The sequence below is a fragment of the Salvia miltiorrhiza genome, chromosome 1 (assembly GCF_028751815.1).
Source record: "Salvia miltiorrhiza cultivar Shanhuang (shh) chromosome 1, IMPLAD_Smil_shh, whole genome shotgun sequence".
NCBI lineage: Eukaryota > Viridiplantae > Streptophyta > Magnoliopsida > Lamiales > Lamiaceae > Salvia > Salvia miltiorrhiza.
The window spans coordinates 68,024,462-68,041,252 of record NC_080387.1 but is presented as its reverse complement, the minus strand read 5'-3'; the positions used below and the strand labels follow the sequence as shown (position 1 = coordinate 68,041,252).

Genomic DNA, 16,791 nt, shown 5'->3' with positions numbered 1-16,791 from the left:
GAGTCAGGATGCGAATTTAAATAAGGATATAGGTCAGGATTTAGGTACCGATCAACCCAAGTGTACGGTACACCCGGATTGTACCCAAAATCAGCTCTTTCTAAAATATCATATCATAGTAGTATGGTTTATTGTATACTAATTAGAAGAAAACTACAGTTGATCTTACTAACTTGCTTGTCAATGCCAACATACACTTAATCATTTTAATTAACAATTAGATGTCAGAAATTCTACGACAAAAAAAAAAAAGATAAAAAAGAGAACGTCATAAAATCTAGGGGTTGCCTGCTGGAGAGGAAAAGTGTGTGATAATTCTCAGACATGTTTACTACCTTTCATTACTTTTTACTAATTATAAATAAATCCGTAATTTATAGTAGATGTATAGTATTATATTAGAGCTACAAGATACGTGTCACGCACCTGCGATTGTTAAATAAAGTTAGTATGAAACTTTTTAAGCCGACATTAGGTGTACTATACACATTTTTTTTCTTAAGGTAGGTGTGTTAATTAATTATATTAAATTAATCAAAGATAAAATTGCCACATCTTACTGGTTTTCTCCCACTTAATTATATAAATAATCATTAAATTGGAACATAATCCTCTACGTGTCTTATAGTTATGATATCCACACGTTGCTTAATTTTGAAAATAAGTGATCAATTATAGTATTCCGCACATTTTAGTGGAATACGTGAAATATATTAACAATTTTCTTGTAGTATTGTGTTATGTTTATCATGGTTGCTTAAAAGAGTCATCAATAGAAAACCCTTGATCTACACCCCAGTTTTTCTTCTTCATCTTCTTTTTTTTTTTTAATAAATTACATAAATAAATAAATAAAGAAATTTAAGCATCCTAGGACGATGGATTCAAACCCAAGACCATAATTAGATATTAATTCACCCAAAACCTTATAAGATATTGATATTAATCAGACCAACACATGTACATATTTTTTTTTTATTGGCGTGTGTGTGTTTTCTTCCATGCAGATATATATATAACTGTAAAAAGGTTAAATATGGTAACAATAAAATACTGTCTCAATATTACCTATAATGTGATCCAGAAAAACAACAGTACTTATAATCAGATTCTGAAAAGTAAATGAATAAATAATTAAATAAATATAATATTTAATTAATTCCTAGTCATGTGAGAACCGATGATTTTGCTAATCAATACTTAACTACTGAATAGACGATATTCATAAGAAACAAAATCACATAAAATAAACAATATACTATATTCGATGAGCTCAATTAAAACATATTAAAGTGCTTCAAAATATCATAAAATATCCCACTCAAAAAGTCATTATAATGATTATAAATTTAAAGTAAGTCGGCCAAATTTGGAATAGAGTATAGATTCATGGCCTCGTGTATAATGGTTCTTTTATTGAATTAAGACCAATTCTGTTTATATAATTCATTATTATTAGAGTTAATTATTTACAAATACAAGAAATATACGTAAATTAAAATTTTTAATCCATGTTAGGAAATTTTCCGAAATAAACTACATTAGAAATTCGATCACGCTTAATTAATTTCGACTTTCACCTAGGATTAAGTCAGGAAAAATGAAAAGTATTGAGTTTCATATCTAGTTCCGTTTTTTATTGAAGAAAAAATAATATTGATAATTTTTATTATATATGCTTCTGAGTGTTATTTAATTTTTGTTGAGAGAAATTAAAGTAGTATGACAATTGACGATGTATCCGCTTTTTTCTGAAAATAAATGCTCTTGTTATATGTTAGATATATAATATGCGAACAGTCGCTATAATTAAAAATCATTCCACGAAAAAATAAACGAACATAATTTATTATATATATTTAGAAATATCTTAAAAGACAAAAGAAATGGGGAAATCATTTAATTAAATGGTACAATTATTACGAAAAAGACAAATACTATGAAAAGAAAACTGTTGATCCATGCATAAATTCAATTTTTCAATGGACATATCAAATCACGAGCATCTGAAAATGTAATGACAAATTGACATGAGTTGGGAGGTTGGGACTAATTAGTTATAATATTGATTGAAGTTTATTATTTGGAAATAATAGTAGCATTCGTGGTCCATCCCACTTCCAGAAGTCAATATTTTGATTACAATTACTACTTTAAATTATTTAAGTATAAAATATTGATAAGGCTTGTTTGAATAAAAAATTACTATATCTTACTCCCTCCGTCCCGCGAGTCTTGACACGTTTGGGTTCGGCACGAGAATTAAGGAGTTGTAGATTAGTGTTTTAAGTGTGTAATTAATAAAGTATAAAATTGATAAAGTAGGAGAGAGAATGTAATAAAAGTGATAAAGTAGGAGAGGGAATATAATAAAGGTGATAAAGTAGGAGAGAGAATGTAATAATTATTACCCAAAAAGGAAACGTGTCAAGACTCGTGGGACGGCCCAAAAAGAAAAACGTGTCAAGATTCGTGGGACGGAGGGAGTACCTACCAGCGGAAATTGAGAATTAGTAATTGGAAGGAGTAAGCTACAAATCTTGATCGCAAAATGGGGTACAGTATTATCTGTAATTATAATTTGATATTTAATTGTATAACGGTGACACTCGTTAGTGTTTGCGGTTTACCAATGCAAAAGATAAATGATGTTACATACTATACTATATTTTTTTTTTTTTTTTTGATCAGTAAAGTAAAAATTTTATTAAAAGAAAAGGGATCAAGGCATCAGGAATGCCAATCAAAACAACAAAACAAGTTTGAAGTCTTTGGAACACCAAGAAGTAAAAGTAATTCCTAACTCCACGATTTTGTAGGCCTCGTTCCAACTCCAAAGTCTCCCCTTAATCTGTAAAACAAGTCTATCAATATCCCAAGCCTTGTCCCGGAAACGACTATCATTCCTGCTTTCCCAGAGCAACCACACTGTTCCCACCCACAAAGCTTTAAGCAGTCTTCTTTCTCTCTTCTTTTTTCCAGCCGCAATGAAAGAAATGAAGTGTTGAAAAATACCTCTCGGATTTGCCGTTTTGATGTCAAGCCATTGAAAGATCTGGTCCCACACCGCCGCTGCTTTAGGACAATAGAGGAACAGGTGTTCCGTCGTTTCCTCACTAGAAACACAGGCATTGCACCATCTCTCCTCCACGCTGATCTGGACATTTCTTCTACTCAGATTATCACATGTTGCCAATCTGTTTCTAAGACATCTCCATGCCGTCACCTTGGCTTTATTTGGTGTTGGGGCCTTCCAAACCTTTGCCATCTCCAAAGGTAAAACTTGTTGCTCCTCTCTTGTTTTTGCCACAATTTCATATGCCGACTTGATTGTGAAGCATCCATCTGGTGTCGCCTTCCAGTTCCATCCGTCTATTACATCTACACAAGGAACAAAATCAGCTATAACCAACTGGAGATCCTCCGCAAACCCTTTCTCCCTCTCCCTTAACTCCCTCCTCCACTCCACCCTCCACACCCACGACCCTCCTTCCCAAAATCCACTTTCACCAACCAGCCTTTTCTTGTTCAGGCTCAAATTATACAGTCTCGGAAACACAAACTTAAGGGGTTTGTCAACCGCCCACACATCCTCCCAAAAGCTGGTATCAAGCCCATCCCCAATTCTTCGCCTCAAATTATTGATGAACCACCGATCTCTCCTTCCTCCTACCTTATCCACAATTTTCTGCCACCACCCTTTCTGTCCACCTCTTCCCGCCACCGAACATTCACCCCCTTCCCCCCACACTAGCCCCCCATAAATCGATTTGATCACCCTTACCCACAGAGCTTTCCCCTCCCCTAAAAATCTCCAGAGCCACTTACTTAACAGGACCTGATTAAACCAATCGATATTCCGAAACCCCAGACCTCCTGAATCCTTGTTTAGGCACAAGGCATTCCACTTGAACCAAGTGATACCCCCCATCTGTGTGCCTCCTCCCCACAAAAATTTGGTGAACAGTGAATTAAGTTCCTTAATCACCGCTTTAGGTATGAAAGCGAGGGATAATTGATATACCGGGATGGATTGCAACACCGACTTGACTAGAGTAATTCGCCCTGCCAATGAAAGGTGTCTCTTCTTCCAGCTTGCCACTTTGTTTGAAACTTTTTCAATCAAAAACTTCCAATCTCCAACACCATTGCTGCGCCCCCCCACTTTAGTACCCAAGTAGTTGCACGGAAAGGAACCGATCTTGCACATGAGGAGCGATGCCCATCTCCTCTCAACTGCCTCATCCACTCCCACTGTCAGAAGACAACTTTTGTCGAAATTTACAGCTAAACCCGAGGCGAACTGAAAGAGAATCAGGAGTTTTTTTACGCTCTCCATATTCTTGTCATCTGCCTCCAACAAGAAGATAGTATCGTCCGCGTACTGTAGATGTGAAATGGGCACTTTATCCTTGCCAATCTTCGCCGGGACCAGGAACTGCCTCTCCGTTGCTCTTTCAATGAACTCGTTAAGGCCTTCCGCCACGATAAGGAACAGGAAAGGTGACAATGGGTCACCCTGTCTCAAACCTCTCTCCATTTTGAATTCTCCCGTCGATGACCCGTTCACCAATACACTTGCCATTCCAGATTCCAGACACCCTTTAATCCACTTCCTCCAAACTCCGTCAAAGTTAAGTCGATCTAGAAGCATATCCAAGAAATCCCATTGCACAGAGTCGTATGCTTTTGCGAAGTCAATCTTGAAGAAAATACGGCCCACTCTCTTCTTTTTTGCCTCAAAAATAGCTTCATTCAGGATAACCACCCCATCTAGGATGAAGCTACCCTTGACAAAAGCACTTTGATTATCGGAAATGATCGACCCCATAACCCTCTTCAATCTCTCAGCCAGGATTTTAGCCACAATTTTGAACAAGCTAGTGATAAGAGAAATTGGGCGAAAATCATCGAGCGACCCAGCCCCTTCTTTCTTCGGAATCAAAACAATAAAAGAGGCGTTACCACCTTTCGGTATTTTGCCGCTTTCATGAAATTCCTTCAAAACCTGGAGTAAGTCCTCTTTAACCACGTGCCACGCCGCTCTCCAGAATGTGAAGTTAAATCCATCGGGTCCCGGACTCTTGTCTCCACTACAGCTCCAAACTGCTTCTTTAATCTCGTCCAGATCAAAATCCCTGATCAGCCACTGCCTCTCGTCATTTGAAATTTTCCTCCTCATGAAGTCCAGGGGGAAATCGGGCATCAGTCGTTCATTCCTTTTGAAAAAAGCTTCAAAATGATTTCTCACTCTTGCTTTAACCTCTTCCGGTTTAGATATCCACGAGTTATCAAAGAGCATTCCGCCAATCTCGTTTTTAACACGTCTCCCACGAATTGCCCTATGGAAAAAACCCGAATTAATGTCTCCCTCTTTGAGCCATTTGATTTTGGCTTTCTGTTGCAGCATCATCTGTTTATTCTTCAGTTGAAGGGAGAGCAGGGCTTGAATCTCATTTCTCTTAATCACCTCTGATTCTTGAAGACCTCTCTGTTCGTCCACCTTATCTTTCTCTTGAAGTTCCTTCTGAAGTTCTTTAATTTTGTGATCAATCTCACCGAAAGATGTCCGATTCCACACCTTCAAGGCCTCTTTTAGTTTCTTTAGTTTCTCCTTAACCTCAAAAAATCTCCATCCCCCCACCTTAGTCCCTGTCCAAACCTGCTTGACCATCTCCTCGAACTCCGAATGATTCACCCATGCATTGAGGAACCGAAAAGGTCTTGGTCCCCAATCCTCCGATCTTGTAGTGAGAATAATCGGACAGTGATCCGAAATTGAACGTTGAAGTCCTCGTGCCGACGTCCGTTCCCAAGCAGCCAGCCAATTCTCATTAACGAGGAAGCGATCAATCTTACTCTTGCACTTTCCATTTGGTTTGTGCCAAGTAAACTTCCGGCCTTGAGTTTTAATTTCCTCCAAATCGTTCCCCTGAATAAATTCTTCAAAACTTCTTGCATCAGCCGCGCAAAACGTCTCCCCACTGCCCACACGTTCATCCCTCCTCCTAACTGAGTTAAAGTCGCCCAAGATACATACACTCCTATCCGTATTTTGTTCCACAATTGAGCTTAAGACATCCCACAAGATCCGCTTATCCCCTGTGCCGACTGGTGCGTACACGTTGATGATGCAACATAAAATATCACCCTCCTTGTACCTACCATTCACCACCACCGCCCCCGGTAAATCCCACGTACTAGAAGCTTCGAAAACCTCCCTATTCCACAAGCATACAATTCCTCCTGCCCTTCCCTCCGAATTCCTAATCGCTCTGTCTGTATAATTAGACCCCCACCAAGATTTACAAAACAAATCCCTGAACACCTCCATCTTTGTCTCCTGCAAGCAACAAAAATCGATCTTCTGCCCTTTCACCAAATCAGTAACATCTCTCTGCTTCGCAACACTCCCCAAGCCCCGAATGTTATAAGATAACAAATTCATTAAACATTCCTCAAAATACTCCTAGCATTTACGCAAGAAAGAAAATTACCTTGCGCCTCAATCTGTCGAGCAACATCTTCGTCTGGAATTTGACTTGAAAGCCCGATCTTCTTTCCAAAATCCCAGATCTGCTGACCTGAAATTTGCTCCCCAACTGTCGTCTCATGCCCTTCTTCGTTCTCCCCCTGTCTTTCCTGCTCTGCCACTTCCTCCCCCCTTCCATCAATTGGCTCTAAATCTGAAATGAAGTGTTCCCATTTCTCTTTCTCCCTGGCTCTATTCTTTTTCTTTTCTCTCCCTTTTTTTCCTTTTGAATTTTGTTCACCAAACCTTTTGCTTTGCTTTGAATACCTTTTGCTTTGCTTTGAACGACTTTGTTCCTCAGAGCTTAATATCTGAAGCTCGTTGACTTCGATCCTTTGCCCTTCCTCATTCCACGCCTTGTCCTCCACCACATTTTTGGCACCTTGACAATCACTGTACACAACTGAATCGGCTTCTTCCCTTTCCGGAATAGGGCATCTATTCTCTCCTTGCGCTTGGGTCGACATTAAAGTAGGACCTCCCTCATAAACGCTTCTTCGTGGCCCATCAAGAGAAACACCAGTAAAGCCACCAGTTGGACTTTTTTCCTGTACATTCTGAAAGTCGGTCCAATTCTGTTCCTCCAAAATCTGATTTGGACTTTGAAAAGCGTGGCAGTCCATCTGCCCATCCTTAACGAATGGCTGAGTCTCACCTTCGACCTCAACCAAATTTAAAAGCATTTTCGATCCTCCCTTCACCGCCCCCTCAAAATTAGTTTCCTCAACAAACGTGTCTTCAACGGTTTGGAACAAAGGAGACGGAACGATGATTTCTTGGAGAACCGAAACATCACCATCCCTTTCACCGCTCTCGTTCCGATCTCCGAAGGTTGCAGATGCCGGATCCATGGAATCATCCCCGCTCGTCCATCCCGAATCCGACCCCGAATCCTCGAGCTCCGACTCTCCGATCATGGAAGTGAAAGGATTCTCGTGAATTTCCTCAATGCGAAACGTGAACCTTGCTCCATTAATACAACACTCCGTCACTTGATCAATGGATCTAAGGCCCGTGGATATTTGAATCAAAGCAACATCCAATTTTTCTTTTTCTTTCGTCTTCTCATGCATCTTCAACACCCGACCGAACTTTGCAGTTGCCAACTCAAAGAAACGAGGATTCCATGCATGTAGTGGAATCCCGGCCCACCTCGTCCACACAACTCGTTGTTGAAACACATCCACAACGTTCCATTTCCTCTTCCATTGAAACCAGAACTCACTCCATTCATCCATCTCCGTTAAAACTTTTTCTGTTGGCGCGTCGCAGACACTACGAATCAACACCAAATTTCCTCCCATCGTCGTCACTTTCAGTTTGCCAGCACTTTCACTATTGATTTCCTCATTAATCTCTTCCCACAAGAACTCATTTTTGATGAAACCCGTGAAAGCTCCATCTAGCCATCGTGTTTCCTCATCCGAAGTTTTAAACTGAAGCAAATCCGAAGGTCCTGACTCCCCTTCTTTGGATCCAGTGAGCACCTCCTTAAAAGAAACCCCCATCATCCTTTTTTGCGGCATGCACGACCTTTGTTTTTTCCGTCTTTCTACCTGCGTCAGCTTTGACTTGATATATAACACTTGATACCTGCGCCACGTAATGCTATCGTGCCCGTTGACTCAAGATCAGCAGATCGGGCAGATCCCGCCACGTGCGAGACGGAATCCAATCACGTGGCGCCACGACTTGTCGCGGATGACGTGAGCGCGACGAGTGACTGATTGGGGAGTTTGAAATAGTCAACTGTCTGCAAATTGCAACAAATCAACGTGCAATGGAAGAAAATGTCATATGCATGATTGTATAATTTGTATTAACAATTTTAAGTGGAATTCAGATTTGGATGCCTGCGCCGGAGTAGTTAGACCCAATTGGCGTCTCTTTGAAAAACTATGTTGTGGTGTGAAAATAATTTCAAGATTATATCCAAAACGATTGTCATGGTGAAGGTAAAGTTCCAAATTTCAACTTTAATTTGTTCTAACAATTTCATGATTTTATATAAAAAAACACCAGATTATTAAGAAAAATCAAATCATATCTTTTAGATTTTTATCGGATCTGTTGATCTTGAAAATATAACTAATGTTCATTAATCAATATTTATCTAGTACTTCCTCCGTTTTTTATTAAGTGTCCCAAGCCGTCAAAATACACATACCAATAAAATAAGATATTTTAAATGTTACTGGTTAGTTATCTCAAAGTGATTAATGGTAGATGCACTCTCCCGTGCAACTGGTTTCTGAATGACACTACTTCAACATACAAATGATCGACACTTGAAGATCTTCAAGTGTCATTTGTATGTTGAAATAATGTCATTTAGAAATGTTCAAATGTCATTTCCCGAATGAAGTAATGTCATTCTAGAATCCAATTGCACGGTGCAACCAATTGCACATGAGTATTTGTGTTAATGGTATTAGTAATAAGTTGATTCTTATTAACGTGGGTGGTAATATAATTAAGGGAAAAGGTTTTTGGATAAAACCTAAATATTAAAAAATTGTAAAAAAAAATTACAATATGTATGAAATAAAATTGCGATATCGTAATTTTTATTTTAAACAAAATATTTAAATATATTGAATTTAAAGCTATTAATGTCTGAGGCCAAAGGTTTTAGGTTCGAGTCCCCTATGACGCGGCCTTTAAATTTCTTTATTTAATATTGTTAATTTATCAAAAACAAATAAAAAAAATAGCATGACTGTATAATTAATTAGCCGGCTGTTAGCATTGTTACACGGAATCAGATTGGAGTAAATATTCATCGAATGATATCTACATTTAGCATGTCTCAGTCTGTTATATTTAATGTATAGATACATAATTAATTATTTTTATCTTCATTATCTTTCAATTGGATAAAGGTTTAAGTATGCTATCTCAAATTTTGATAATAATACAATTTAGAATAATCCCAAAGTTTCAGTCAATCTTAATAAATAATCACTCCGTCCTAGCTTTTAGTATTCAATTTTTCTGTTTTGGCCGTCCCACATTTTAGTATTCATTTATATTTTTAGTAAAAGTAGATGTGCCCTTGCTCCACTTTAATTATTTTAATACTCACATAAAAGGTGGGACCCTTATTTTACTCATAACACCTCAACCACTTTATTAAAACTTGTGTCACTCTCAAATGGATTCTAAAAACTGAGATGGAGTGAGTATATAAATTAATTCCCAATATTAAACGCACAAGAAAAAATATATAATATATATAGAGAGAGAGAGATATGTTCAAATAAGAACCACTATATAAAACAAAAACGGAGAGCTATTTTTAGTCATTGATCATCAAGATCTACGACGGGTGTATTATCTTACTAGATTAATGCATTACCTCAGTTTAAATCACAGAGGATTTTTTTTCGGATATTAATTTTTACAACGGATGCATTAATTATAATGATTCTCACAAAAAATGTAGTTTTCGCTAAAAGCACACGCTACACACACACAACTAGACATGGTGGTTAGGTTGTAATTAAACCACTCTTAAGTATAAACCACGAATAGATTCACACCATAAATATACTCATAATCTAGCGGTTGAGATTTAATATTTGGACAATTGCAGTGCAAATATCTAAATTAATGTTTGAATTTCGATAATTAAAATTTTTGCTCCTTATAAAACTCAAACCTAGTAGTGATGAAATCAATCCCTCCTTATATAAATAAATTTTTATTTTAGCCCATCTCTCTCTCTCTCTCTCTCTCTCTCTCTCTCTCTCTCTCTAAGTGTGTGTGGGGGAGGGGGGGCATGTATTTCTTACCACGGGAATGATAAACATGCAAATACATAATAGAAAAGTTGTTTAGGTGCACAATATACCGTCGTAAGTTTATCATAAAAAAATTCAGAATTAAAAATATAAATTTTTAACATATAATTTAAGGAATAGAACATTTTAAATTTAATACACTTGATATATAACACTTGATACCTGCGCAGGTATCAAGTGTTATATATCATATATTTATACCTGCGCAGGTAAAGAATTTATACCTGCGTCAGTTTTGTTGGTAAATGATATATAAATTTAAAGAATTTATACCGGCTTTCTACCTAGCGTCATTCTTTACAGAAGCAGTTGACCATTTTCATGAGAGAAGAAAATATAAATGTGGCAACGCATACTATGAATATAGTATAGGCTCGCGCGTATTCCTAAAGGAAATAACAAGTGCGGATTGATTAGGAATCTGATGTCGCATATATAATTGTATGACAAGTTGAAGAAGGCCGGCAGAACAAAGTTATCATCTCTGTTAGTATCAAAGTCAAAGACAAACAAGTTGTTGGAAATTGGTTGTGAGTAACCAATATTTGATAATTTTTCGAGTACCGAAAACATTTAATTTAGTAGAATTAAATGAGACATGATCGATCTACGTTCCGAGTAGATGATCGTAGTACATACTCAGAGCGTTGTAATTTCAATACAGTTTTTCCTTTGTAATCTCATCTCGTGCTTTCTGTTTCATTGTAACGCCCGCAAGCTTATATTCCAACACAAGTGCAATAAAATCGGGCTGGCAACGGGCTGCACCAGCAGCACGGAGAAGTGGAAATCGGGAGTAGCGAGCATGTCCCCGATGACCCCTAGCTGGCGAGGACCTCAGAGTCGGCATGGTGGTAGCGGCCCACGACGCAGAGATCGCAGACGAGCACGGCCACCACCACGAACTGCGACTCTTTCATCTGATGGCCTTGTGATCATGGGGCCAAGTATGAAGACATTTGTGCTTCCCTGTGAATTTGTCATGTGAATAAATTGACATACCAGTGTTTCTTCCCCATATGGCCCTACTACATTCAGATTGTTTCAATCACATTTTTTTATATTTCACATTTCTTTCTTTTTAATTTTCGACGAAAATGCTAGCTACAAAGAGAGATGCATTTGTTGGCATACTATTTTGTCAAAACAGGTCACTTGATTGATGTTCACAAAGTTTTATAGTATGCAACAAGGATGGATATGCATAACACAAGGAAAAACAGCTACAAATTCTCATCAAATGCTGCTCCTATACTTGTATTATTAGTCTTACTATAACTCACAAAAATTAAGGGAAATCTGATTTTGCTGCAAGATTCTTGTTTATTTCAAGACTTGACGCCCAATCAAACTAAATCGACTGTGGGATAAATCTATGATGAAAAGTGTGTAGTCTCAAGATTCTTGCATTTTAGAATTGGTAATAGAGGTTGTTACAATATTAAAATATGCAATAGATAAAAAGAGATGGAAATGGCGAAGCAGTGAATTCATGATCATGGATAAAATTAGTTAAAAGTCATGAAGTAGTAATTCAATTTGTGCAGGTGAAGCACAAGTTTCATGAAATCACGAGAAAGTAAGCCCAATAAGAAGACCAATTCTACAAATTTATTTAGGGCTCATCTTTTAAATTAAGCAAGGCCCGATTGGCTTCTCTCTTCCTCATCACTCATCTCTCATCATCGAAACACGCAATCTCTCTCTCTCTCTCTCTCCCCGCAACCAAACCCTTCCCCCTTCTCTTTCTTCTCCTCCTCACGGATCGTCGGCTATCTCATCTACCCGTCCTCGTTTGCGTCCAATTGTTGATGGTGTTGTTCATTTCTCGAGCACATCATTCTCTAAACTGCTTAAAGCCAGTCAAAAAGATGAAGTTTGAAATTAATTTTTGTTATGGTTATAAATTTCTAACTCCAAAAAAAAATTCAATCCAATTAGCCCGCACTCGAATAACCCGTAACCCGATAGGGCTAACCCGAAATCCCGTGAATTGGTTCGATTGACATTCCTATTTATATTTACCTTTATACATATTTTTTTTCAATTACATGTATAATACTATGCGACACCGTCAAGTGACTCTCGACGCTGGTCACTTGACGAATTATACTTTCACAGTGGGGTCACATAGTGATATTTATTTAAAAATAAATATTTAAACATTTTTAAATAATCAATATTGATGAATATTACCTTAACTCTAATATTAATATCTATTCAATTATAAAAAAGAGATGTATATCTCTAAAGAATATTTATGTATTATAGTTAAACTATAATGTACATTTGGAAAAATTAAAATATAAGAGTAATTAATTAATAATTATAAAAATTAAGATCAATTGATAATAAAAATAATTCGTATATTTTTATAAGAGAATCTCTAATGCAAAGTTGCAAAATAGATGCATCCTCATAAAAATTCATTGGGTGTTAGAGCATCCACAATGGGGGCTCAATAGCCAGTGCGAGTCCCCATTTATTGCACCCACTCCCGTTGCCGCACCGGCGGTGCTGAGGGCTGAAGCGCCCCAGCGCTCCGGGTGCAAGCCTCTCTCTTTTATCCCTATTTTCGTGTTTTACATAAAAAAAAAAAAAAATTAGAGAGCCAAGGGTGGGCTCTCTCATCGTGAAAAGTGGGTGCAAATGCAATAGTAGTGAGGACCATCATTTGCATCCACTTGGGGCTCACCATTATGGATGCTCTTATATGTTGAGTATGTATGATTAGAAGAAAGGAGACATGGATGCAAAATCGCATCCCCTACAATTGGTAGAAAGTGGAGCCATTCGATATTTTTTACTTTAATTTATTTCCTATTGTTGTTTTATTCTTTCTATTTTTTTAATCAAGTTTTATTATTGTTTTATTCTTTCTATTATTTTACCATATTAGTGTCTTCTCATTTTTTTCTCTGAACAACTACCGCTTTTTTTTTCCTATTAAATTATAATAATTATTTTTAATTATTAATTTCAACAATTGTGCAATAGATCATGCAAATTTCATGATTTTATTTGCAAAAATCCATTTTTTAAAGTTGTTTTGTATGAACGAAATGTATTTTTATAATTTAAAAGTTATTTATAATTGTGTTAATAATTATTATTTATTTCTAAGTTATTTTAATTTTTATTTATTATTTTTTAAATTTAATAATTATTTTTATTTTAAAAAATTGGACCCCCTAGATTGAAAGTTTAGCTCCACCCAAGATGTGTCTCGAGTATTAATTTCTTCTTATGCCCAATATAAAATTTTACTTTGTCCGGAAACTGAAATATATAGAAATTAAGAAGTGCTCATTTTCTCTCTTGGTGTCATTTTTGTTAAATGTTAGTTAAACAAAAAGAAAAAGAAGTGGTAATAATCTTGTGTGATATGAAGGTGCTATAATATGTTATCTTGGAAAATTGTTTTTTTTTTCCTTTAGCCAAATTGTATGTATGTTTAGGCCTAATTTTTTAGGTATGAAATAATGTACTACATGATATTTGTGATTGAGATTTTTATAGTATTTAATTAAATATTAATATTAAAACCTTTAAGATTAATTTGAAAAAACCTTTCATCTGTAACTTCTTCCACATGCGCCGCTCAGCGTGAAGCCACGGTCGGCGATGCTCTCCCTCGTCTTCTCTCTCAGCCGCCGCCGTCCGGGTTTCAATTGACGGCGTCGCCCGATCCCTAGCTCCAGATCTCGGCCTCCTCCCTGGTCTGCATCTTTAATTACAAATTTGGTTTATTGTGATTTTTTAGCCTCCTCAGTGATGTATTTTTATTAAATCTTGCTCAGAGTTTTAAGTTTTGGGGTGCAAATTAGAACTGTTTGGGCCGCTCATGAGTGATAATTGAGGATAGATTATGAACTAGATTCGGGATGGGAAGGTTTTCATGTCCAGCTGCTCTATTTAGTATTAGCTCACCCTCAATCTTGAAGCAGTTATAGGCTGAGATGCCCTTACCAGTACATGTGAAATCTGCTCGGATAATTTCTTGTTATTGATAAACAAACAAATGATAGATATTAGAAATAAGAGACACTAGAATTGATTAAAATGAATTACGAATGTGTTCTTGCAAGTTTGGCATCATGCGATATGCTGGTGTCCTTACATTCTATGAGATAACAAATTGGAAGCGGAATAGTTGATTAAATGAGATCACGAATGTAAGCTTGCAAGTTTGGCATTGCTGTCTTGTTTTTGTGATCTAACTTTGCTTCATATTTCTACTTTTCAGGGTTCTAATTCTGAATCAACTTTAGTGATAGAAACCAGCTAGCATTCCTTATGTGATATTTGCAGAATGCCGAATGCCATTTTCCTCAATTACATGAAGCAGTTGCAAAGAAACACACGTAGCATCTCCTCATTCTTCAATGTTGCTGATATTCCAAGAGTTTCTTGTTCATACTGTTCAGCACCCGTTAATCGTGATCAAGAAGATGAACAAGAGTATAGAGACAGACAAAAGGATCATGAACCAAAGGAGAAAACAGAACCTTCTATTTGCTCTCCAGCTCGAATCCGAAAGTTGATAGCTTCTCAAACAGATCCACTCCTGGCAAAGGAAATCTTTGACTTGGCTTCACATCAGCCCAACTTCCGGCATTCTTATGCTACCTATCATACCCTTATTCTCAAACTCGGCCGGTCTCGCCACTTCTCTCTCATGAATGCCATCATCTCAAGCCTCAAGTCCCTTGATTATTCCATTTCCCCTTCTCTCTTTACTCACATCATCCAGATATATGGTGATGCAAACCTACCCGAGAAAGCTCTCAAAACTTTCTATACAATTCTCGAATTCAACATTAAGCCACGTCAGAAGCACCTCAACTGCATCCTTGAAATTCTTGTTGCTAACAGTGACTTCCTGCGCCCTGCATTTGACCTGTTCCGGGCTGCCCACAGATACGGAGTCTCCCCCAACACAAATTCCTACAACATAATGATGCGAGCCTTTTGTCTGAACGGCGACTTGAGCATTGCATATACTTTGTTCAATCACATGTTTAAGCGTAATGTTCTTCCTGATGTGGAATCATATCGGATTCTAATGCAAGCACTGTGCAGGAAGAGTCAGGTGAATAAAGCTGTCGATTTATTGGAGGACATGCTAAATAAAGGGTTTGTACCCGACACTTTAAGCTACACCTCTCTATTGAGTAGCTTGTGCAGGAAAAAAAAGCTGAAGGAGGCGTACAAGCTTCTCTGTCGGATGAAAGTGAAGGGATGCAATCCTGATATCGTCCATTATAATACAGTTATCTCGGGTTATTGCAAGGTAGGTTGTGCTGCTGATGCCTGTAAGGTTCTTGATGACATGTCTTCAAATGGATGCTTGCCAAATCTGTTATCATATCAAAATATAGTTGGGGGCTTATGCAATCAGGGCATGTACGACGAGGCCAAGATGTATATTAAGGTAATGGTGTCCAAGGAGTTTCGTCCACATCTTTCCGTTGTACATATGCTTGTGAAAGGCTTTTGTAAACTTGGTAAACTCGAGGATGCTTGTGAAGTGTTGATCGAGTTGTTGATGCATGGGAACGTCCCACATACCGAGACTTGGGCTGAAATCGTAGCGAGGATCTGTGAGGAAGATGATGCAGAAGCAATAGGAGAAGCCATGAAAGAGGTTGTGAAGGTGGAGATAAAGTCTGATACTAGAATAGTGGATGCTGGTGTTGGATTGGAGGAGTACTTGATGAGGAAGATGAAGAGTAGGTCAAGGGTAAGTTGATTGCTCTTGCTAAGATGTAGTGATTGAATCTCCCTATCATTGTAAGAGGCGAGTTGTCCCATAATGGATTGAACAATTTTGACTTTGCTTGATCATGTAATCCTTCAAATGTGATTATGTAATTTTGTGATTGCATGCTTATTTGAATTTACTGAAACCATCTACATTTTATTTGAAAATGAATGACAATAGTCTCATGTTCAATCATTATCTTTGCTATTAACCCACAAATAATAAGAAAATGTCGATAAAAAGTAACCAATTCTTTTTTCTTTTTCTTTTTTTGAGACCCAAGACGAACTCATATATTAAGGACACTAGTCTCATGTTCAATCATTATTTTTTTTTGAATGACACAACTTGCTCGAAGGTGGCAGCCCAAGCATCTCTGTGAGTTAGGAAGTTTGATGAGAGGTTGAACATCTTCTTTATTGTAGCAGGGATTGATGAATGCTCATACTCTGAATTTGGACTAGGACCATTTGGCTTGCTCACAACTGCACCAGTAGTCAAATACAAAAACTACTCACTATAAAGGAAATTACAAAAAGGGTTATTTGAGAGGGAAGTTTGAAGTTCATAACGAAATAGATAAGTTTGTTGTTAATGTGAAATTTAAAACATGTAATCGTAGATTTGAGATGTCAATCCGGCTGTCATGTTAGCAACGATTTAAGGGTTAAAATACGTTGGGTGCAAAATCA

The 16,791-nt window shown here is 37.2% G+C and overlaps 1 protein-coding gene across 1 annotated transcript; it reads left to right on the top strand.

Moving 5' to 3' along the window:
- Positions 1 to 13,885: 13,885 nt before the first annotated feature.
- LOC131005335 (pentatricopeptide repeat-containing protein At4g01400, mitochondrial-like) lies at positions 13,886 to 16,228 on the top strand. Its single transcript, XM_057932251.1, has 2 exons — positions 13,886 to 14,054; positions 14,582 to 16,228. The coding sequence occupies exon 2, from the start codon at positions 14,648 to 14,650 to the stop codon at positions 16,085 to 16,087; it is 1,440 nt and encodes a 479-aa protein (XP_057788234.1). The 5' UTR covers positions 13,886 to 14,054; positions 14,582 to 14,647; the 3' UTR covers positions 16,088 to 16,228.
- Positions 16,229 to 16,791: the final 563 nt, after the last annotated feature.